At 38.3% G+C, this 25,301-nt stretch overlaps 2 protein-coding genes across 2 annotated transcripts in view; both read left to right on the top strand.

Moving 5' to 3' along the window:
* The window catches only part of SVEP1 (sushi, von Willebrand factor type A, EGF and pentraxin domain containing 1), a 249,330-nt gene that overhangs the window by 36,124 nt on the left and 187,905 nt on the right, over positions 1–25,301 (top strand). The window contains 1 exon segment of the mRNA XM_049784433.1: positions 3,716–3,892. Within this exon segment, the coding sequence (XP_049640390.1) occupies positions 3,716–3,892 (177 nt within the window).
* Positions 23,217–23,662, top strand: LOC126024623 (40S ribosomal protein S26-like). Its single transcript, XM_049785061.1, has one exon. The coding sequence runs from the start codon at positions 23,223–23,225 to the stop codon at positions 23,568–23,570; it is 348 nt and encodes a 115-aa protein (XP_049641018.1). The 5' UTR covers positions 23,217–23,222; the 3' UTR covers positions 23,571–23,662.

Here is a 25,301-nt window from a genome sequence, read left to right as displayed (position 1 = left end):
ACCTTACATTAACACCACAGTCTATTAAATGAACCTATATTAGGGTGTCTGGTTGTACAAAGATATTACTTTTTTAAAAAAATTAATTTATTTAAAGAAAATGCTTGCATAGTTAACATAACTGATAATAACACATTTTAGGGAGACCTAAAGCAACGTGTTTTTTTAAAAAACAGAAAATTGAAAGAAAAACTAAAGAGATGGAAGAGAAAGGAAAGAATATTTTTGAAAATTATTGACTCGCAATGAATTCATTGAAGCACCAGCAGAAAGTTTAGTAAGCTCTGCTTTTATTTAAAAAAAGGTTAAGAGTTTAAAAAATACAGTAATAATGGTGTGAGAGTAGCAATTGTTGTTTTTTGCATTGGCCCAGTAAATCTGGATAAAATGACACACACACACACACACACAAAAAAAAACCAGCCTTAGCCTAAATACAAAGAGACCTTATCCCTGAAGTTTTCTGGCATAAGACTAACTCTGGGTTCCAGGCATACTAGGTTGTCCAACACCTGAGTCATTCTCTGTGGTCATGGCAAATTTTTTTCACACATTAGTTGTTGTTGGTGTCTAGTTTCTGTAGTTAAAGATTCTGGTTTCTGAGTTTCATCGAAGTCCGGATATAGAGCGTCCTCTAGTTTCACCTCACCATTAGATGCGAGGCATCCTGCTATGCAAGCAAGTTGTTGCTGTTGCTGAGTCATCTGAGTGTTAAGGGAACACTCCTTGGAGTAAAGTCAATGCCAGGGTAGTGGTAGGGTCTTCCTGGTAGAGGTTTACTTCCTGGTGATGTTGTAGACAATTGTGGTTGTTTCTGTAGATTGCCAATGTTTCAAGGGTGTATGGAAAATGTCCATTTTTCAGAGGCCTGAGCCAAGTCATTATGCCAGTGTTCAGGGTATAAGGCATAACTGCATTACACAATTTGTATTCCTATCTCTATTAGATAATAACTTGTTTGCATATGTAGTATTTTCCCATTCTAATGCGCCTATGCAAAGGAGGAACAATGTCACAATGTATTGTTGGTGCCTCTGGGGAGCCGAGGGAACAAGTCCAACAATTCCCTTAACTTGTTTCTAACTTGAATTCTAAAGTGAAAGACTCATCTACCAGAATTCCTCATTGAACTGATCACAAAGAAAGAAAGAAAAACAAGCAAACAGACAAAAAACAGTGGGCTCATTTGACACTGTAAAAGGGGATGGTCAATAAGAGTTATAGCGCTTAAGGGAATACATCTAGGATATTCAAAGGAAATATGCATGTCCCTTTTATGGCACTAGAAATAGTTGGGAGGAGGGTGCTAAATCCAGGACACCACTTTGGTCTGTGATTTGGCCTTCTGGAGTCTGAAAAATAACTCTCAGCAGTTCCATATTGAGAAATGCCTTTGAGTGGGAACTAATCAGAAACCTAGTATGGTAGCAACCGCAGTTACAGAGTGAAGGAAGGTGGATAACAGGAGGCTGCTGAGAGTAGATAAGTAGGAACAAAGTACTGGATTCTTCTCAGACTGAGAGTCTATTTTTTCCAATTTGGTAGCTGCTTGGCAATTAGCTTGGGTGGGGATAATGATGTGCTTCATGGGGAGCCAAGAACTGAGGGTAAAAATGGTTAAATGTGGGGGTAATTGGTGGTGGAATGAGGGAGTAAAGGACTAAAAATGAGCTACTGGGGGGTGAGCCAAGGGGGGAAGGAAAGTATACAACATGGACATTCTGTATATAACAAAAAAGATTAAACCCAATGATATTCAAATAATTTTCCATAAGGTGGTTTCAGAATGGACAGGGGTAGGAATGAAAGTTGCCTGAGACTTCCTTAAGGCAGCCATTCCTCATGCTGGCAAAAGCTCCCAGCTCCCAGGAAGAAAAGAAATCCTTCAAGAGCTGGAAGCCCAGAAGCTCACCACCTCCACCCAAACCCTCCCTCCTCCAGAGCTGGGTGGGAAATGGGGAAAGCCCAGGATCCCCTTTAAACCCCCCTCACTGGGACCTACCTCACTGGCCCCCTGGGCATGTGGCCCAGTATAGCCCTAGAGTTCCGGATGAAGGAGGTAGAAGGGTGCTGAGATGACCCAAGCCCCACACCCCTCCTAGGCCTGGTTAAAAAGGCCTTTGACATGGCAGAGGCCTGCCATTCCCCTGGCTGACAAAAACTCCCAGCTCCCAGGAAGGAAAGAGATCCTTCAAGAGCTGGAAGCCCGGAAGCTCACCACCCCTATCCAAACCCTCCCACCCCCAGATCTGAGTGGAAAATGGGGAAAGCCGGGGGTCCCCTTTAAACTCCTTTTTGGGACCCACCTCACTAGCCCCCTGGGTGTGCAGCCCAGGGGCAGCCATACAGGAATATTTCTTTTAAAAAATATTTTTATGGGGCCGGTGAGGTGGTGCTAGAGGTAAGGTTTCTGCCTTGCAAGCGCTAGCCAAGGAAGGACCGTGGTTCGATCCCCCGGGGTCCCATATGGTCCCCCCAAGCCAGGGGCAATTTTTGAGTGCTTAGCCAGGAGTAACCCCTGAGCATCAAATGGGTGTGGCTGAAAAACAAAAATAAAATATATTTCTATTTTAAAAACAATTACTTATTCTTGACTTCTAGTCCATGTAATATTACAACACCAATCCCACCACCACTGTCAACTCTCATTACCAGTGCTCCCATAATCTATCATTCCTCACCCCCAGCAATGTGACTGTCACCTTGACAGACACATTATTATTTGGTGGTTGGGACTAAGATCTCATGTTTTCAGTGTTGTTGGGTCTGTACTTTGGATTTATAGCTTGGGATGTTTCTTTTTCTTTAATACATAGAAAGAGATATTCCATAACTGAAGTTATTACCAAGTCCTTTCCATGTATTCAGTTGCAGTACATGTGTGTCTTGATGAAACTTAACCATCCAAGACACATTGGTTCATTGTATTATCTGGAGCTACCACCATGTACCCAATACTAGAATTTAGGTGAATAAGTTTAAACTTCTTCAACACAGTATATGGGATTTATTGTTTTCTGTATTCCATGTCATCCATTCTGAATAACTTTTCTATACCTTGCTGTGTCCTGTTAAGTCACATTCCAAGCAATTCTGCATGAGTTGAATTCCCAGCATGCTTCACTTCACAGCATGACTTATGTGATCATTGTGGTATCCATTAATAAAACAAATTATAATTTATTTAAAATGGAAAGATAAACCAGATTTAGTTCTCTGATCCAACTTGTGCAATGCTAATTATAAAAGTGATGTTTTTATTCTCTAGTCAGTTCCTCACAGTTGGAATTATAATTCAATTTTTCCATTTGATCAAGGATTTGAGGAATCTGGTTACTACTGCCTGACCTTATCTTGATTCAGTGAAACATTGCTAATGTGGAAGCAAGGAGAATGATCTGTAGATCTGATGGCATCACTTCCTGCTATAGCCGGAGATTCCTTGCTCAAGTTCTTAATTTCTGCCTGACCCTACATGGCCTTGGGAATTTACAATTAGTTCCCAGACTGAATAACTTCTTTGGCTGAAACAAATCCCCAGTCTATGGCAGTGCAAAAAATCACACTCATATTTGGGTGGGAACAGAGAACAGTTGGGAATTAGGATATGAAAAGAGATTTTCTACAGCTTGCACTTAAATTAGAATAACTAGAGAATGTAATTTTCACCATTCTTTTTTTTTTTTTAATGTTCCTCTATCCTCTGTGATTGTAGATCTTCCTTCTGGGAGTTTTATTCAAGAGGACATGTCCCATTGCTCCTATCTGTGCGAAGCTGGCCGAGACTGCTGTGATCGAATGGCGAGCTGCAAATGTGGGACCCATACAGGTCAATTTGAGTGTATCTGTGAAAAGGGGTATTATGGGAAAGGTCTACAGTATGAATGTACAGGTGAGTTTCTGGGTGGGGTGCTAATTCTACCAGTTATCTTTTTGCTTTAGAATAACTGATTCCCCTAAAATGTGGGGATCATTTGAAAGTTATAAGTGTTGAAAGTCATAAATGCTGAATTATAAGTATACACAAGTCAACTATATTGACTTATATATGTCTTCTGATGTAAGCTGCATAGGTTTATGTGTTGATATTTTTAGCATTCTCTTATATTTTGGGTTGACAGATGAGAATATCATCTCAGATGGCTTTGTTCTATAATGCTTAGTCTCTCATTAGAGGTCCTCTGGCATACTGGTTCTAGCTTGTGAGTTCTGTGGCAGAACTCCAAGAAAGCTTGCAAGGCCTATTGCAAATCAGGTGAAGGACAGGAATAGAGAAGATCTGGGGTCTTTTGTTATAATCACTCCACATCCAGATCTGTCCTCTGAGCACATGAGCCTGTTCTCCTGTGAAAGAAACCAGTTATATTCTAGCCCTCAGGTCAGTATAATTTATGGGATTGTTACCAGAAATGCATATTCAATGAGTTATCTCTGTTTCCCACCAAAGGATATCAGAAAGCTCTAAAAATGTCATAACTTCAGAATACAGTTCCTGATGCAGCAGGGTGAACTTTTCCCTTATATGTAGCCAACCTGGGTTTAAATCCTGGGTACCCCATATGATCCAAAGGACTTCCAGGAATGATCTCAGAGCACAAAGCCAAGAGTAAATTCTGAGCACAGTTGGTTGTGGGCCCCAAACAAAAAATAAAATAGAGTACCCTTCATCATCATTTGCATTTTAATCTCCTTTAGCTTTCTTTTCAAAAGGATTTTATTGGGGTGGTGGAGACAGCGTAAAAATACAGTGGGCAGGGCAATTACCTTTAATGTGGCTGAATAGGTTTTCATCCCCAGCACCCTGTAGGGTCACCTAAGCCCTACCAGAAGTGATTCCTAAACTCATACTCAGGACTAAGCCCTGAGTACCAGAGTATAGCCAAAATAACTGTGGGGCATCTTTATTTTTTTTCTTTTTCCCTTTGGTTGTTAGGCCAAACTTGGTGGTGCATAAGGTAACCCATAATACAAGGAATATAACATGGCTCCAACATAAAACCTGCATTTGAACTTTCTCCTTATCCTGGATATATATTTAATATCTTATTAGAAAGGCAAAGAACAGGAACAGAATTTGTGTTCAATGTAAAAAATATTTAACAAGTAGGAAAAGAGGAAGTGTTTCTATGATAATATATTGCTTGTTTTATTTTATTAGTTTTTCATATGGGTGGTTCACTTCAAACTGTACTCAGAGCTTATTCATGGCCCTGTGATCACTCTTGGTGGTGCTTGAGGGATTATATATGGTGCTGGGGATTAAATTCGGGTTGACATTATGTTTTATCTTAAAAACTTTCTTTTGAGGTTTTGGATGTGGCTCAGTGGTAGTGCACTTGTTTGCTATGCTTGAAGCCCTGAGTTTAATTCCTAAAATTATGCTGTCTATGAACATTGTTTGTAGAGAATCCTAAGCACAAAGCCAGCAGTAGATTCTGAGCACTGCTGGGTATGGTTCCCAAAACCAGCAAATGAGCAAACATGTTCTTTTGTAACTGATAGCTCTTCCATGAATCACTGTTTTGGGAAAAAATATATTCCCATAAAAATGAACACCCACTAGGAAAATTTAGGAGCAGTGGATTTTCCTTTATACTGTCTCCTGTGGTCTTTCATTGTCAGTTTCACATGAACCATAGTTGATTGTGATCTTTGGAACACAGACCTGCTGTGTAATAAAGAAATATGGTTGTGTACTCCCTGGCTTGTCTTCTCCCATTCCTTCATCTCACCTTCTCATCAGGCATTTTCTCTTTGACTCTTTGCCCCTCTTCTCCCATCCCTTAATTTCTTCTCCTTCACCTGGCCCTCACCCAGCTGGCAGACACAACTCAGGTTCTGGCCATCCATGCTCACCCAGCAAAATACTCTTCCTTTGGCTCTCCTCCCATTCTACCCAGCAGGATTTCTCATTTAAGCAGAAGGGGGAGGGGTCCAAGAGCAACCTTACTGCCTCTGAATTGGCAGAATGCCTCCCTTAGAATCTTCCCACACTTTCCTCCCCAGCCCAGCTTGGCACTCACCCCATTGCCCTCTCCTGTCTTCCTCCCAGCCTAGCCCACCAAACACAGGCAGAATCTTTCATTTCCCTCACTCTGTGCTGTTGTCAGCAGGTCTGCTTTCCGTGTGGTCCTTGACTGAACTGGGTCTTGCCCACAGGCCAACTGCTGTAGGGCTACACCACAGCCTCAACCCTGCTGGCCCAGGCACCCACTGCTCCTGGTACTATAATCTTGCATCCCAGGGGATCGCATCTATGAAGTGGTAGGGTATATTTTACAAACCCACTGCCTCCAGAAACCCAAGTCGATGTGGCTCTCACCAGTCACACACTTAAGATTAAAAGGCACAGTGGTATGTAAAGTGTTTAAGGATGATTGAGCATCAGTAGAGGAGATAGGAGCAATTTTGCTGCAGGTTGTAGCAAAGATCAATAAGAAAAAAACTTGAGGCTGGAGAGATGGTATAGTACGTAGGGTGCTTGCCTCACACATGACTCACCCAGATTCAATACTCAGAATCCAATATGTTCCCATCCCATCAGGAGTGATTACTTAGTGCTGAGCCACGAATAACCCTGGAGGACCACTGGGTGTAAATCCCAAACAAACAAAAAGTATGTAATAAAGTAAAATCTTTTGTGTTATGATTTTATGTTTGTTTCTTCTCTTCAAATAGGAAACTTCAACTTCATACTCCTTTCATACAAGATTTAAACAATGGCTTTGATATAAATGTTAAATGTTGATGTAATAATCTTCAGTATTTGTAAGGAATTGGGGAAAATGCAATTGGTTCTCCAAGATAGATGCTATATAGCTCACCACTGGCTTCTCTTGAAAAGCAGGAGGGAAGAGGAAATGAAACCAGTCTTCTTTTTATGGAAGGAAGGATGGAAGGAAGGAAGGAAGGAAGGCAGGAAGGAAGGAAGGAAGGAAGGAAGGAAGGAAGGAAGGAAGGAAGGAAGGAAGGAAGGGAGGGAGGGAGGGAGGGAGGGAGGGAAGGAAGGCAGGGAGGGAGGAAGGGAGGGAAGGAAGGCAGGGAGGGAGGAAGGGAGGATGGGAGGAAGGGAGGGAGGGAAGGAAGAAAGGCTTAGAGGAAGGAAGGGAGGGAAGGAAAGGAGGAAGACTGGGAGAAAGGGAGGGAGGAAGGGAAGGAAGGGAAGAAGAATGGGAGGAAGGGAGGGAGGGAAGGAAGGAGGGTAAGATGGAAGGGAAAGAGGGAAGGAAGGAAGAATGGTAGGAAGTGAGGGAGGAAGAAAGGAAAGGAGGGGTGAAGGGAGGGAGGATGGAAGGAAGAGAGGGAGGAAAAGAAGGATGGGAGGAAAAGAGGGAAGGATGGGAGGAAGGAAGGGAGGAAGGGAAAAAGGAAGGCAAAGAAGGAAGGAAGGAGAGAGAGGGAGGGAGGGAGAGAAGGAGGAAAGAAAGAAAATGTGGAAGTCATGAGAAGATGATTTGAGGGTTTTTTTAGGGTCTTGGATGACTCAGTGGTAGAGCCCATAGGAGTCTCAGTACTGGCCCAGATCAAGTGTGATCCCTAAAGCACTGCTGCTTGGAATTTCTGGTGCCAAAAGCATGCAGTCTTCAACCAGGTGTGTTCAAACACCACAGAAAAAGGAAAACTTGGTTTTCATGACAATAGCAATAGAAAAGGAGAATTTTTAAAACTTAAAATGTGTTATTTAGCCAATACATATTAATAAATACCTTCTCCATGGAAAGTCTTGTGCTAGAGATTTAATGGTGAACAGACACACATTATCTTCACCTTATTAGAAGTGGCCATTAACCACACAAATAAAATTTTAATCATAAGCTATACTGTATTCTTTAAAAGAAAAGGCCCACATTATTAAAAAAGATATGGAGAGAGACTCTAGGGAAAACTGAACTAAAATCAGACTTCTAGGCTAAGTTCTGAAGGATGGCTAGATGCTAGCAATTTTATTGCTCCAGGGAAAACTGGACTGAGATCAGTCCTCTAAACTAAGCTCTGAAGGATGACTTTTGTGCTAGCTATTATATTGCTTTCGGGGAGAATGTAACCTCTCTTTTGAAATAGTGGGAAATTGGAATATTCGTCCTCAGGATGTATTTCAAAACCAAATCATTCCCTTGAAGCCAGAAGAAATTTCAGAACTGCAGAGATAATATTCTCTAAATGCCTCATTTTATATAAGGAAATTTTGCACATGGTGACATATTTATCCACGAATAGGACTCACCCTGGGTGAATTTTTCTAACTCCTCTGTTGTTTTCAAGGTATCATGTTACTTATTTTCCAATTTTTTAAAAATGTCTTACCAAAGATACTGATTCATGATCAAAAGAAAAAATATAAAAAGAATTGACTCTAAATTAGAGTGGTTCTCAAATACTGGGATGCCCCCCAGGGGTGGGGCGCTATGTTCCATAAAGGGGGGCATGTTTGACCACGGCAAACACTGTCATAACAAGCTAAGCCCCATGTTTATGTCTCTGTATGTCTCTGGAGCTGAGAGTTACTGTGTCCTGCTTCAAACCTCGCTTCGAAAAGCTATGCATTGCAAAACATGCTCATTGTAGCCATTAAGCCAGAAATCACCTCTGAATAAAAATCAGTTCAAATTATTCTATATATTTTTGTTATGCAGGTTAAAGTTTTTTTTTTAATAAAGATACTATTTACAGTGGTGAGGGGGGTGCGAAAAGTGTTTTCATCCTAGGGGTGCATGACAGTAAATAATTGAGAAGCACTGCTCTATGTCAACCCCACTAGTTATAAACTTTGTGACTTTGAATGATTAGTTTCTTTTGATTCTTAATGCTTATGCAAAGTAGGCTTAATTTGGTATAATTACATATACTATGTATATATATGTATACACCTCTCTCTATGTAAGTATATTATTATGCATATGTGTCTCTCCATAACACATAAAATAGATGGAGAAATAAGGTACTTGCCTTGCATGTGGTCTACCTCAGCTTGATCCCCAGCACCACATAAGGTCCCTTGAACACCTCCAGAAGTTAGTTCTGACCACAAAGCTAGGAATAAGCACTGAGTATCATTGGACATGGCCAAAGACCCCCATCCCAAACACACATATATTTAGCTATATAAAATGTAGATATTTAACTATATATAAATATTTAAATATTTTCTTATTTACCTTTTGTTATTTTTTGCCATTTGTCATTTTTTTTAAATTTATATACCTTAACTTATAGGCATATAAGTTAAATGAGAATATATGTAGAGTGCTTAAATTAATCTCTGGCATGTCAGTTCTCAGTGTCAGATGGTGTGAAATACTTAATTTTATTATTGTTTCTCTTCTAAACGAGACTAATGTCCCCAATCTGAGAAACTGTATAAAGGGGAAGATAAAGAATATCTTGGCATGCAAGTAGGTGCCCTCAAGAAGCTTAAACCTACTGAAGGAGAATTGCCATTTTGATGAGTATCCAATGAAAATCAAGCATCCATTGAAAATTGATAGTAGAGATGATTTGCTCAGATTAGGGCAAAGATATGTCCTGAAGCTAATTATATGTATTTTTTGTTGCTGTAAGGTATTTTCTCACCATTCACTTGAAAGATAATGAAACTCTGTTCCCAGATCATATAGGAAATTTGTGACAATACTGAAATTAAGATTTCTCAGGTAGAAAGTCCAATGTTCATGAAGAAACCCCATATAAGCCTACCTGGGTTGGTGGAGACCAGCACGAGTGTTCCCTGGTCCCCTGTGTCTGTGCTATGCTCATGTGTGCTGCCGGTCCATGCACAGGTACCAAAGCACATGGTCCCCGCATCTCCCCTCTTGAGGTGAACTCATGATTATTACCTGTATAATTATGATTGTGTGAAGAAATCCAGTAGGACTTCTCAATGTTCCTTTGTATGTTGGCCTCTTTTGTGGGGAGCCAGCCCAGAGACACCAAGAATCATAATCTCTCCAGGATCCACACCCGGTAAGATGTCCCCACCCAACTAGTGTGGGGCTGATTTCTGCCGTGTAATTGGGCACCCGGAGACATTATAAAGGACTGCTGCCCTCCTCTCTGCCTTCTTTAAGCAGGAGTCAGCCCAGAGATACCAAGGCCGCACTTATCTTTTAACCTCTGAACCCCACTTCTCCACATTGTAAAAAAGCAATCTACAACCTTAACAATGGGGAAATTTTGCAGTACAGCCCCATGTTTAAAGAATCAAGAAGGCTGCTCTGATAATCCGAAAAGTACCAAAAACAGTTACGTATTCTTTCAAATAAGATGTTTAGAGTAGAATTATGGAAGATGTTCAGGGAGCTCAAAAAAAAAAAAAAAAGCATTGACAGATTTGAATAGAGTACAAATAAGCATCAAGAGGATTTGACGACTAAAATTAGAAATTTTCACACTGAAATAACAGGTCTGAAAAACTCGGCTTATGAATGGAAAACTTCAATGGAAAACCTCTCCACTGGAGTAATGGCAGCTGCAAATGGGGTCAGTGAGCCAGAAGATGAAATGCAGAACAACTCCATACAACAAAAGAGATTGGAAGAGAACTTTAAAGCAAATGATCAGACAATGTCTAAACTACTCAAAAAGTGTGACTCGATGAAAATAGAAGTCTTTGAGAAACTCAACAGAAACAACCTAGGAATCAATGAAGTCCCAGAAACGAGTTGGAGGAAGAGTGAGAATAGGAAGAGGAGGATGAAGAATTTCAAGACGAATAAGGTGAAGAAGAAGAGTAAGAAAAATAAGGCAAAGAAGAGTAATAAGGTGAAGAGAAGTAAAAAGATTATTGTAGGTGTCTTTCTGGGCTGGAGTTGGATAAGACAGACTCTGCTGGGCCCCTTAAGCTCGGCAGACATTTTGGGGCTTCCCCCGGCTTGTTTCAACCTGGGAACTTTGATCTTCTCTGGCATTCATCCCCTGATGGCTTGCCTCAGCTGAGGTGAGTCTTTCCGGTCTGGAGTTGTGGATAAAGCTGACTGCTGGGCCCCTTAGGCTTGGCAGACATTTTGGGGCTTCTCCCAGCTTGCTTCAACCTGGGAACTTTGATCTTTTTCAGCATTAGTCCTCTGAGGGTGTGCTTTGGCTGAGGTGTGTCTTTTTGGGCTGGAGTTGTGGTTAAAACAGACTCTGCTGGGCCCCTTAAGCTCGGCAGATATTATGGGGCTTCCCCCGGCTTGCTTCAACCTGGGAACTTTGATCTTCTCTGTCATTCATCCCCTGATGGCTTGCCTCGGCTGAGGTGAGTCTTTCCAGGCCAGAGTTGTGGATAAAGCTGACTCTGCTGGCCCCCGTAAACCCACCTATAAGGGGTCGAAGCATGCAGTTGCACTCTCCACCTAGCCAATGCATAGCACCACAACACGTAGAAAAACCCACAGCATAAGTGTGACAATGGGGAAACTACGCAGACCAACATCAGCCATAGAAAATGAAGATGGAAACTCTGATGACCCAACAATGGCCAACCACCTAAGCAGGCTTTCAGAAATGGAGTTTAGATAAGAAATATGGAGGATGCTCACAGAAGTCAAAGAAAGTATAGATCAGAACACTAATAAAAATCAAGAGAATATGAAGATAGAAATCAGAAAACTCCAAACTGAAATATCAGGTCAAAAAACAGGTCTGAAAAACTCAGTAGACAATTTGAAGAACATAATGGATGAGCTTTCCAACAGGTTAAAAACAGCTGAGGATAGAATTAGTGCGCTGGAAGATGCGATGCATAACAACTTTACACAGCAGAAGAGATTGGAAAAAAGCCTTAAATCAAATAATCATACAATGGAAAAATTACTCAAAGAATATGAACAGATGAAAATAGAAGTATTTGATAAGCTCAACAGAAGCAACTTTAGAATCATTGGAGTCCCAGAGACCCAAGAAGAAAATCTCCAGGAAGAATCAACAGTCAAGAATATCATCACAGAGAAACTATCAGAGCTAAAGAAAACATGTGACCAAATCCTGCGTGCCTGAAGAGTACCAGCTAAAAAAGACCCCAGGAGAAATACCCCAAGACACATCCTAGTCACAATGATGAATCCCACAGATATAGATAGAATATTGCAAGCAGCAAGATCAAAAAGGGAAATTACATTCCAGGGAGCATCCTTGAAATTTACAGCAGACCTGTCACCAGAAACACTCAAGGCCAGAAGGCAGTGGTGGGATATAGTGACAAAACTCAATGAAATAAATGTTTTTCCAAGAATACTGCACCCAGCAAAACTCACTTTTAGGTTTGAAGAAGTATACATGGCTTCACAGATAAACAACAGCTCAAAAACTTTACAGACTCAAAACCAGCCTTAAAAAAAAAACTGGAAGATCTACTCTAAAGACAAGACAGAACAAAAAACACACCAAAGTTCTACACAAAGATGGCAATAAGTCCCATGACAATTATTTCTCTCAATGTCAATGGACTAAATGCACCCGTTAAGAGGCACAGAGTGGCTAAATGGATCAAAAAACTCAATCCAACCTTCTGCTGCCTACAAGAAACGCACCTGAATAGTCAGAACAAACATAGACTCAAAATAAAAGGCTGGAGAAAAATTATCCAAGCAAACAACACCCATAAAAAAGCTGGAGTGGCCATACTAATATCAGATAATGCAAACTTTATACTCAGGAAGGTTGTAAGGGACAAAGATGGACATTTTATATTAATCAAGGGGTATGTAGAGCAGGAAGAAATAACTCTCCTAAACATATATACACCGAATGAGGGGCCAGCAAAATATTTAATACAACTGTTGACAAATCTGAAAAACAATATCAATAACAACACAATAATTGTGGGGGACCTTAACACGGCTTTGTCAACACTGGATAGGTCAACCAGACTGAAACCCAACAAGAATATACTAGACCTGAGGAGAGAAATGGAAGAAAGAGGCCTAGTGGATATATATAGGACACTCCATCCCCAGAAACCTGGATACACATTCTTCTCCAATGTACACGGGACATTCTCCAGGATAGACTACATGATGGCACATAAAACTTACCTCCATAATATCAAGAGAATAGAAATTTTGCAGACTACCTTCGCTGACCACAAGGCTCTGAAATTATTTGTGAATTCCAAAGGGACTCAGAAGAAAAACTTTAACACCTGGAAGTTAAACAGCCTCATACTCAATAACCAGTGGGTCCGAGATGAAATCAAGGAGGAAATCAAAAGGTTCCTGGAAACAAATGACAATAAAGACACAAACTATCAGAACTTATGGGACACAGCAAAAGCAGTACTCAGAGGAAATTTTATAGATTTGCAAGCACACATCAGGAAGGAAGAAGGAGCTTACCTGAGTAGCTTAATGACACAGCTAATAGAACTAGAAAGTGCTCAACAAAAGGACCCAAAAATAGGAAGACAGAAGGAAATAACAAAGCTGAGAGCAGAAATCAATGAAGTGGAAACCCAAAAAACAATCCAAAAGATCAAAGAAAGCAGAAGTTGGTTCTTTGAAAAAATAAACCAGATTGATAGACCACTGGCAAACCTAACAAAGAAAGAGAGAGAGAAACTTGATAACTCGTATTAGGAATGAAAAAGGAGAGATCACTACTGATATGACAGATATTCAAAGGGTAATCAGAAACTACTTTGAGAAACTCTACGCCACTAAAAATGAGAACCTGGAAGAAATAGATAAATTCTTGGACTCTTATAATCTTCCACGGTTGAAGGAAGAGGATGTAGCATATCTAAACACTCACATCACATTGATGAAATTAAAACGGTAATCAAATGTCTGCCGAAATACAAAAGCCCAGGCCCAGATGGATTCACTAATGAATTCTTTCAAACTTTCCAAGAGGAACTACTACCAATCCTGGCAAGACTCTTTCATGAAATTGAACAAAAACGAAACACTTCCAAATAGCTTTTATGAAGCCAACATTACCTTGATACCTAAAACAGACAGAGATGCTACAAAAAAAGAAAATTACAGACCAATATCGCTGATGAACACAGATGCAAAGATCCTCAACAAAATCCTGGCAAATAGGATTCAATGCCTCATTAGAAGATCATTCACTACGATCAAGTAGGTTTCATCCCAGGAATGCAAGGATGGTTTAACATCCGTAAATCTATCAACATAATACACAACATCAATAACAAGAAAAATAAAAACCACATGATCATATCAATAGATGCAGAGAAAGCATTTGATAAGGTCCAACACCCATTCTTGATCAAAACTCTCAGCAAGATGGGAATGGAAGGAACCTTTCTCAATATAGTTAAGGCCATCTACCACAAGCCAGTGGCAAATATTATCCTCAATGGAGAAAAACTAAAAGCCTTCCCTCTAAATTCTGGCACAAGACAAGGCTGTCCTCTCTCACCACTCCTATTCAACATAGCACTGGAAGTACTTGCTATAGCGATTAGTCAAGAAAAAGATATCAAGGCAATCCAGATAGGAAAGGAAGAAGTCAAGCTTTCACTGTTTGCAGATGACATGATACTTTACTTAGAAAACCCTAAAGACTCTACCAAAAAGCTTCTAGAAACAATAGACTCATATAGAAATGTGGCAGGCTACAAAATTAACACACAAAAATCAATGGCCTTTCTATACACCAATAGTAATAAGGAAGAAATGGACATTAAGAAAACAACCCCATTCACAATAGTGCCACACAAACTCAAATATCTTGGAGTCAACCTGACTAAAAATGTGAAGGACCTATACAAAAAAACTATAAATCACTGCTCCAAGAAATAAGAGAGGACACACGGAAATGGAAACGCATACCCTGCTCGTGGATTGGCTGGATCAACATCACTAAAATGGCAATACTTCTGAAAGCATTGTACAGATTTAACACAATTCCTCTGAAGATACCCATGACATTCTTCAAAGAAGTGGATCAAATACTTCTGAAATTCATCTGGAACAATAAACAACCTCGAATAGCTAAAGCACTCCTTGGGAAAAGGAATATGGGAAGCATTACTTTCCCCAATTTTAAGCTGTATTACAAAACAATAGTTATAAAAACAGCATGGTATTGGAATAAAGACAGACCCTCAGATCAGTGCAATAGGCTTGAGTACTCAGAGAATGTTCCTCAGACATATAACCACCTAGTTTTTGATAAAGGAGCAAGAAATTCTAAATGGAGCAAGGAAAACCTATTCAACAAGTGGTGTTGGCACAACTGGTTAGCGACTTGCAAAAAAGCTAACTCAGACCCCCAGCTAACACCATGTACAAAGGTAAAATCCAAATGGATTAAAGACCTTGGTATCTGATATGAAAGTATAAGATATATAAACAACATGTAGGTGAAACACTCCAGGACATTGAGACTAAAGGCATTTTTAAGGAGGAGACAGCACTTTCCAAACAAATGAAAGCAGAGATAAACAGATGGGACTATATTAAGCTGAGAAGCTTCTGTATCTCAAAGGAGATAGTGCCCAGAATACAAAGGCCACCCACTGAATGGGAGAAATTATTCATTTAATACTCATCAGATAAAGGACTAATATCTAAAATTTACAAGGTACTGACAGAACTATACAAGAAAAAAACAACTAATCCTATCAAAAAATGGGGAGAAGAAATGAACAGATACTTTGAAAAAGAAGAAAGGCAAATGGCCAAAAGGCACATGAAAACATGCTCAACATCACTAATTGTCAGGGAGATGCAAATCAAAACTACTATGAGGTACCACCTCACACCACAGAGATTGGCACAAATCACAAAAAAGGAAAACAAGCAGTGCTGGTAGGAGAGAGAAAGGAACTCTTTTTCACTGCTGGTGGGAATGCCGTTTAGTACAACCTTTATGGAAAGCGATATGGAGATTCCTTCACAAACTGGAAATTGAGCTTCCATACGATCCAGCTATACCACTCTTAGGAATATACCCGAGGAACACAAAAATACAATACAAAAATCCCTTCCTTACACCTATATTCATTGCAGCACTATTTACATTAGCTAGACTCTGGAAACAACAAGATGCCCCTCATGCCACAGATGAGTGGCTAAAGAAACTGTGGTACATATACACAATGGAATATTATGCAGCCATCAGGAGAGATGAAGTCATGAAATTTTCCTATACATGGATGTACATGGAATCTATTATGCTAAGTGAAGTAAGTCTGAGGGAGAGAGAAAGACGCAGAATGGTTTCACTCATCTATGGGTTTTAAGAAAAATGAAAGATGGGGCCGACGAGGTGGTGCTAGAGGTAAGGTGTCTGCCTTGCAAGCGCTAGCCAAGGAAGGACTGCGGCTCGATCCCCCCTCATATTGCCAGGGGCAATTTCTGAGCGCTTAGCCAGGAGTAACCCCTGAGCATCTAACAGGTGTGGCCCAAAAAACCAAGAAAAAAAAAAAAAGAAAGAAAGACATTTTTAACAGTATTTCAGAGACAAGAGAGATGAGGGCTGGTAGGTATAGCTCATGACATGAAGCTCATCACATAGAGTGAAGAGTGCAGTTGGAGAGATGACTACACTGAGAACTATCATAACAATGTGAATGAATTAGGGAAGTAGAAAGCCTGTCTTGAGTACAGGTGTGGGGGAGTGGGGAGGAGGGAGATCTGGGAAATTGGTGGTAGGAATGTTGCACTGGTGAAGGGGGGTGTTCTTTACATGACTGTAATATAATCATATTTGTAATCACGGTGTTTAAATAGAGATAATTATAAAAAAGATTATTGTAAAAAGTAGTAAGAAGAAGAGGGGGAAGATGAAAAGGATTCATCCTTTATTCTGAAAAAGAACAGGAGAAAGGAGAGTACGAAGAGGGCAAAGAATAGTAAGAAAAAAGAAAAAGAAGAGGAGGAAGAATAAAAGGAGGAAGAAGAGTCAGAGGAAGAAGAAAAAGAAGAGGAAGAAGAAGAGAAAGTGGAAGAAGGAAAGGAAGAGAAGAAATATGACAAAAGAGAAAGAAGGGAAAGAGGAAGAAGAAAATGAAGAAGAGAAGGAGAAAAGGAAGAGGAAGAAGTAGAAGAGGAAGAAGAAAAGAAATAAGAGGAGGAGGAGGAAGAATAAGAGAAAGAAGAGGAGAAAGAGAAAGAAGAGTCTACAGCCATAACACCCTGAATTCACCTGATCTCGCCTGATCTCAGAAAGAGGAAGAAGAAAAAGAAAAGGAAAAAAAAAAAAGAAAAGAAAATGGATTGAAGATGTATTTTTAATTTATTTTCTTATAGTAGTGTCTTTGTTTAAACACCGTGATTATGACATGTTTGTAGTTGGGTTTCAGTTAAAAAATTTAAAAAAAAAAAGATTTCCCAATTCCAAAATTGGAAATCTACATTACTTATATTGAACCATATATCAAAGAGGATCTGTCTGACCCCAAAGCAAATTACTATGATCTCTTTTTCTCTTACCTTTTCTGGTTGATTTTCAGACTGGATTGCATGGGTCCTTAAACAATATCTCATCCTTTTCTAAGGCAGTGGTTTCATTAGCCATAGCTAATACCAGGGTCACAGTCTTAGATTGCTTTATATTCAAGACCTAGATGCACAAAAATATGTTAACAATTGTGGATCTTTTCTGTCATTAACATTTTAACTTAAAAGCAAGCCTGAAAATACTCATCTGAAAGTACTAACCAGTAATGTTCTCTCATAGTTCAGCTTTAGAATCCATTATTAATATGTTTGAACTAGTTTTATTTTTGTTTGGTAATTTTTGGGATTTGAAGGGCCACATCCAGCAGCACTCAAGGGTTGCTCCTGGCTCTGTGCTCATAAATTGCTCTGGGCAGGTTTGCAGGATCATATGGGATGCCAGGGATTGAACCCAAGTCTATCCTGGGTCGCTGCGTGCAAGGCAAACACTCTACCACTGTACCATTGCTCCAGCCCCAATATGTTTGAACTGGTTTTTTAAATTTTATTTAGCTCAACTTTTTTTAATTTCAAAATAAACATATCATGCATATAAGCATATTATGCTTTTAGTTAGTGGCTTTACAGATGTGAAGATCGGGTAGCAAATAGTTATCTAAGTGAGATACTTTCATAAATGCCTATCTTATCAGAAGTTGACTTAGTACTGAAAATTTTGTTTTAGGAAAAGAGCATTTGAAACACAATTCTATTACTTAGCCACTCCTCAGTGGTTCAGACTAATACAGACATGGCAATGACCAAAATAAATTTCAAAATAATATACAAGTGCTTTGCTTGATTTGCTCTTAACTTTGAAATAGCTATTCATGGTCCAGAGAGATAGTATAGCAAGTATGAAGCTTGTCTTGCATGCTACCAACCCAGACTCAATCCGCAGGCCCTGTAATATAGGGCCTAGCCCTATATGGTCTCTGAAGTACCACCAGGAATACAAACAGGTGTGGCCACTAAACAAACAAGTGCAACAAAATAGATGTAAAAAACAGCAATTCTTAAAATCAGGTGTGGGATTTTAACTTCATACAATCAGATAGAAAGGGTTGAGAAAATATTTTCCAAGGGCTACTTACTTCAGTTAAGAAAATATTACTGTAAAATTGTGGAGTCTAGGGACTGGAGTGGTGGCACAAGTGGTAGAGTGTTTGCCCTGCACACGCTAACCTAGGACAGACCGCGGTTAGATCCCCATATGGTCCCCCAAACCAGGAGCTATTTCTAAGCGCATAGCCAAGAGTAAACCCTGAGCGTCACCGGGTGTGGCCCAAAAAGGAAAAAAAAAACTGTAGAGTTTAATGAAAAGAAGGCATTTCTCTAGCTACTGTATTTTTTGTATCGTAAGACTACTCCCCCCACCCTCAAAGTGCATCTTTTGGAGTTAATGCCACCTGGAGCTGAAGCCTGAGTGCAGGGGAGGAGAGCATCTAAAAATTAAGTGCATTTTATGGTCAAGTGTATCTTATAGAGTGAAAAATATGCTACCTCTAGTATTATTTCTTCTTCCATCTTAACTGGGCGTTTGAAAAGTATTAGTAATACAGTGATGATGTATGACTGAAATAATAGCTAATAATAATAATAATTAAACAGCACTCACTATAATTTATGCACTTTTCCAGACATTGAACTTTATTACATACTTTAATGTTCACATTGGCTCCTTCAAGGAATAATTCATTTAAAAGACAAGAAAATGAAAAGCCTGAGAAGTTAAGTAACTGGTTCAGAATCTCACATTAACTGGGCCTGGTTATGAGCCCACTCATTTGACTCTAGAATCTAGGTTCCAGGCTAGCCATGAGATAGAAATTTAGCAAATAAACACACAATTTAAAATATAATTTTAATTTCTAAAAAGTATGCATTTGACTATATCTTATCATCAATATGTGACTGTAACCCACTAAGCATACATTAATATAAAGGAGGAGCACCAGAATTTCCAATGTATTGTAAGTATAACATTGAAATTTTTGGCACTGGTATGATTGCCTGTATTTGGTATCACATTATCTTAGCACAAAGCACATGCTACAAAATTTTAAATAATGTATATAATTTATTTGAATGCAAACTCTTTACATTTGACTAAGCCTTGTCAACAATACATGGTTGATTTCCTAGGTTATTCATTTTTAGACTGACTAGGTCATCATATCAGCTGAGAATAGCCAGTGAACTCTGGTTATAAATTCAAGCCATTGCAGCTGTTATGAATTTCCCCTAAAGGGATTTGAGAAGCTTGGCGAATGGAGACAATAGACATCTTGAGGACAATGCTTTTTATGCAGAGCTTGCCTCCATTTCAATGAGTTTGGAATGATTAGCAGATTGAAAACTATAGCTGGATGGGACTAAGGCTTAGGCTGAATAATGGGCCCAAACTCCAGGTGTCTTGATGATCATATAAGGAGGATGGACTAGAGAAACTGTAATACTAAAATATTTAAGTGGGAATATTTTATTATGTATGTAAATATATGCACACAAATCCCAGCCCCTCCCGAGGGCATGCACACACATTTTCCTGTCTAAATATTATATTGTTTCTTTAGAGAGGACAAAAGACTCTAAAAAATTCTTGAATGGAAACCAAAACATTTGGAAATCTGTTCTCTCAGCAGAGTTTAGCTGTTTCTTCCCAAAAATCTATCCTCAACAGTGCCTAATAATGGATTTGTAAGGTGTAAGGAATTTGTACAATGTATTCCTTTTTTTATGAGAGGTTATTGCAATAATATTGACTCTGGTTCTCATCAACTGAAGAGTGAATTACTATTATTTAAATGAGACTGTTTTTACCATAAGAAAGACCATCACTCATAGTAGCACGTTTTCAAGTCTACCATATTTTCATAGCAGAGAAACACAAAATAAAACTTTAAGTCTAAAGAACCACTTACCTCTAACATCAGTATACTTTGTGTATTTTTTTAAATTTTATAAAATATACCAAATAGTCTAACAGTGTTCAAATAGGAACTGTGATCAATTCTTATTACTATAATATCTTCTTTTGTCTCTTCTTCTTCTAGGCTTATTATAAGTAAGTCTTTCCAAAAAACAATAAAACCAATATAAAAAGAACGTATTTAATACCTGCTAAATTTAAATGTTTGATTGTATAATCCAAAAAATAGATTGTATATCTTATATCCTTCATTTTTATTTACATCTAAGTTTTACAAAGTTTTAAAATACAATATTTCCATAATATCGTGACATTTATTTTGTTGGGGTGGGGTCACATCCAGGGGTGCTCAGGGTTTACTTTTAGCTCTGTTCTTAGGGAACTTCCTGGTGGGCTCTTGCACACATAGAATGCCAAAGATTGAATCTGGATGCACTGTGTACAAAGCAAGTACTATTGCTCCAAGTCATGTATGGACTATTGCTCCAGGTCATGTACTGACATCTTAAAACAGAGTTAGGGAATCACTTTTAAATGTTACCTAATAAATCTAAATGCTACAAAAAATTTGATTCTATCAAATAGTAATCATTTGTGAGCAAGCACCTTTCTTAAATGCAGAACCTTCACATGGTTTCTTTTCTCCTTTATGCCTATACTAATGCAATACATCTTATGTCCTAATGCCATTATTGATATCACAGTATTATACTTCTCTGTTAATACATTGTAGATATAGATGGATATTAATGTCAAATTATATTAACCATTTTGATGCTTATTATACATAAGAAAAATTCCATTGGTGATTTATTTCTCTCTCTCTCTTTTTTTTTTTTTTGGTTTTTGGGCCACACCCGGCGGTGCTCAGGGGTTACTCCTGGCTGTCTGCTCAGAAATAGCTCCTGGCAGGCACGGGGGACCATATGGGACACCGGGATTCGAACCAACCACCTTTGGTCCTGGATCAGCTGCTTGCAAGGCAAACGCCGCTGTGCTATCTCTCCGGGCCCTATTTCTCTCTCTTGTAGTTGTTGTTCAATAGTTTGGGGATTATACCTGGCAGTGCTAAAAGCTTATTCCTGGTTCTGCTCTCAAAGATAACTCTTGGCAGACTCAGAGAAGTATATGGGTTACGAGAGGTCAGACTCAGGTCAGTTGTGTGCAAGGCAAGGCAAGCACCCTATCCACTGTACTATCTCTTTGACCCATAGCAATTCATCTCTTAAGAAGATTGAGCATTAATTTATATATATGGATTTATATCAGCACTATTAAAGAACAAGAGCATGTTCTACTTATTTTGTTCCAGGTGTATATTTGCAAAGCCTTTTAGTCCTGCAAGTATTTCTTATAAATGTGTGATGGCATTTGAATTGTATGGAGTTGATGTCATTCAATTCTTTGAGTTCCACTGGAGTTATGTGCCAAAAATAACATCAGTTATCTATCATCAAAAAGTATCATAATGACTTATTAGCTGACAGTTCTTTTAGATCCTTTTCTGGTCTTTTTTAAAATTGAAGAGCTGGAAAGTGTTTAACTTGCAAAGGGAGTTATTACCCAATCATTCCAATGATTCCCTAGTTATTACAACCATTCACTTTCTGAAATTTCTAGGAAGTCTTTCAGAGAGAGTCTGCTAAGACTGACTAAAAGAGTGTTTCTTACTATTTTACTTTACTTAGATAAACTTTTTATAAAATAGTATAAATTTTAATAAACTCTGAGTCAAAGGTGTGATAAAATTATTTTACATTATAATGCATGTGAATAGATTCTTATCAAATTCTTAGATCCACAACTAAGTCAGCTGATTTAATTAATGGACAAATATACATTATATAAATTAGTTTTCTATTTTCACAGTTTCACTTTCTTCACTTTTATGACTTTTATGTGCCCATCATCAGCCTTGGTCTGAAATATTATATGCAATAAAATATTGGGAGAGAGAGAAAAAGGAGACACACATACATAGAGAATATGTCCACTTACTACAATGTATTGTTCTAACATTTCTATTTTATTATTAGTTGAAAAATATATTGATATTTACTAAAATGAGTCATTATCATCTCAATTTAAATAATAGCTAATGTTAGCCATTTGAAACAACAGCCCAATGACGTAGAAATGAAGCTCAGTAAAATCCTTATGTGTCCTATGAATGCTAAATATTGATGATGCCAAAATATATAAGACTCCATCTTTACAGAACTATGTATTAACAAATAGTTATTGATAGGTTTGGCATGAATCTAGTCCTCAATCTACTATCATTTAACTATGTTTTTCTGGGAATGCCTCTTTTTCTTAATGTCTTTGTATCTCAAAGGTTTGTAAAATAGGAATGAAACTAGATAATTTAATTAATTTTATTGTATTATGTCTGCGTTGTGCTCAAGAAGAGAATTTTGTTTCTTAGGGAGCATTTAACCATGTCTGGTAATATTAGTTGTTATCACAGATAAAAAAAATAAGCTTCTGGCACCTCAAACTGGTGTTCAGGGATGCTGCTAACCATCCTACAGTTTACCAGAGATTCCTATTGAATAGTACTACAGCTAAGAAGTCCTGTTCTGCTTGGATAAACTGAATTAAAGGTTTAATGTAATATCAAAATAGTATTGTATTTTTTCCTACTATGTATTTTTTTAATATCCTCCATATGAGTACCATCATTTCATGTCTGCTCCTCTTCCTCAGACTCATTTCAATCAGCATAATGCTTTCTATGTCTGCCTTTGTATAAGCAAAGCCTTACAAAAGTAAGGCCTGAGCAAGACTATGTGGTACAAAGGCAAAAAAAAAAAAAAAAAAAAAAAGACATAGGTAGAGGATATATAGATACTTCTTCAAAGAAAACATACAAAGAGGCTCTTTCGAGTCTTCTTTCCAAGATGACCAAGAAATGGAGGAACAGCGGGCGGGCCAAGAAGGACTGCCGGCACGTGCAGCCCATTCGCTGCACCAACTGTGCCCGCTGCATGCCCAAGGACAAAGCCATCAAGAAGTTTGTCATCAGGAATATCGTGGAGGCCACTGCCGTGAGGGACATTTCCGAAGCCAGTGTCTTCGATGCTTATGTACTTCCCAAGCTGTATGTCAAGTTGCACTATTGTGTGAGTGGCGCCATTCACAGCAAGGTAGTAAGGAATCGTTCTCGCGAGACCCGCAAGGACCGAACGCTTCCACTGAGGTTCAGACCTGCGGGTGCTGCCCCAAGACCTCCACCAAAACCTATGTAAAGCAGCTAAAAACATTAAGAATTGAAGACAATGTCCTCTGAGGGGAAATAAAATGGAAATTAATACTTAAAAAAAAACATACAAAGAGTAAACAGGTACATTAAAGGATGTCCACTATCTCTTATTAATAGAAAAATGAAAATCAAGACAATTAAATATTATTCCATATCAGTGAGGATGTCTATTATCCAAAAGACAACACAAAAATTGTAAATAGACGTTCTTTGGGAGTTGGATTGAGGTCTGGTTGTCCCAAAAAGTTCCCAATAGAGAAAGTGATATCCTATACCCCCTGACCAGGGAGTCAAGGAGAAAGTGGTATGCTTATAATTCTCAGGAAATAAGTAATCCACACAGAATATTGAAGAAATAGCAGGCAAGAAAATTTACACTGCAAGCTGTTCACCCACAAGCCAGTTGCTCCAACAAATGGAACCACAAGCCAAGATGACAGCCCCTGCTCAGCTCTCCAGCCTTCAATTTATTTAATTCCAAAATTCAAGCCTAGGGAAGGGGAAAATACCAACTGATTGAGATAACAAATAGGGAAAAAAATGGGGGCCACTTCAAAAGGTATCAATTTACATAATAAAAAATGTTTGGGAATATGTAGAGAGGAAGTAACATTTTGTAAAGTAAAATCATTGGTAGGGATGTAATTGTTACTAATTGTTAAATGGTATGAAGATTTCTAAAAAAATTTAAATACAAATTTTTTATGATACAATGATTCAAATTCTGAATATTAATAAAAATACAAAAACTCTAATTCAATATTTATTAACATTTCATTACATAGCCTGGAATTGAAAAATAAAAAAGAAACTAAATGTCAATCAACAGACGAGTATAAAAAGATGATGTAATATATAAACACAATGGAGTACTAACCAATTATTTAAAAAATTTAAAATCATGACACTTGCAATCTGAGTGGACCTAAATGGTAGTTTATGTTATAAAAAGTCAGGTGCAGAACCATCATAAAATTCATTTATATGTATCATACAGATAAAAAAATGAATATGTGAAATAAACAAAACATAAACCAAATAAACAGTTGGATTTTTCTAACAGTGGAAGCCGGAATGGATTAGGAAAAGTGGTAACCAGGACAAAGGGGAAAATTGTATACAAAGGAATTGAACTTTTAATGGTAAACTAAATGTATAACATATACATTTATTTTTAATGATGTACTTCTGAAACGTACATGATGTTATAATACAATATTGCTTCAATGAAAAAGTAAAGAAGTTGTTTTTTTTAAGTATTGTATCTCTTTTTAAATTGTTCTGGATGAGATATCAAGGTCTTACTATTCCACCAGAATTCAGTTATCTCTGGATATGGCAAGTACAGTGTTTTTTATGCTCCAGTCACCTTGAGCTGCTTTGACTGATTAGACACATCAGGCCCTCAAATGGCTCCATGTAGTGTACTTTTGTCCCTTTTCCTAGAATGTCCCTTTCTTGTCTGTTTAGTTCAAGTTTCACAACAAAATCACTTCTATGAAACTTCCCCTCATTCCTTCTGCATTAATTCAACACTCTGGTACAGTAATTAGTTAGCACTAATCTTAAATATCCTTTCTTTCTCTTAAATATTAATATTTAATACATTGTAATTTGGGTAGATTTTTCTTCTCTAAGATTCTGGATTTCTTTGTGACAGTATAATGTTACTGTAACTATTTTTAATCCCATGATGAACTAGAAGAATGCATTATAT

This window comes from Suncus etruscus, chromosome 1 (assembly GCF_024139225.1).
Source record: "Suncus etruscus isolate mSunEtr1 chromosome 1, mSunEtr1.pri.cur, whole genome shotgun sequence".
In the NCBI taxonomy this organism is placed as follows: domain Eukaryota; kingdom Metazoa; phylum Chordata; class Mammalia; order Eulipotyphla; family Soricidae; genus Suncus; species Suncus etruscus.
The sequence above is the reverse complement of the archived record's forward strand: the minus strand, read 5'-3'. Positions and strand labels throughout refer to the sequence as shown.

Coding starts and splice junctions, on each gene's coding strand:
- LOC126024623 (XM_049785061.1), top strand. CDS start 23,223: ATGACCAAGAAATGGAGGAACAGCGGGCGGGCCAAGAAGGACTGCCGG.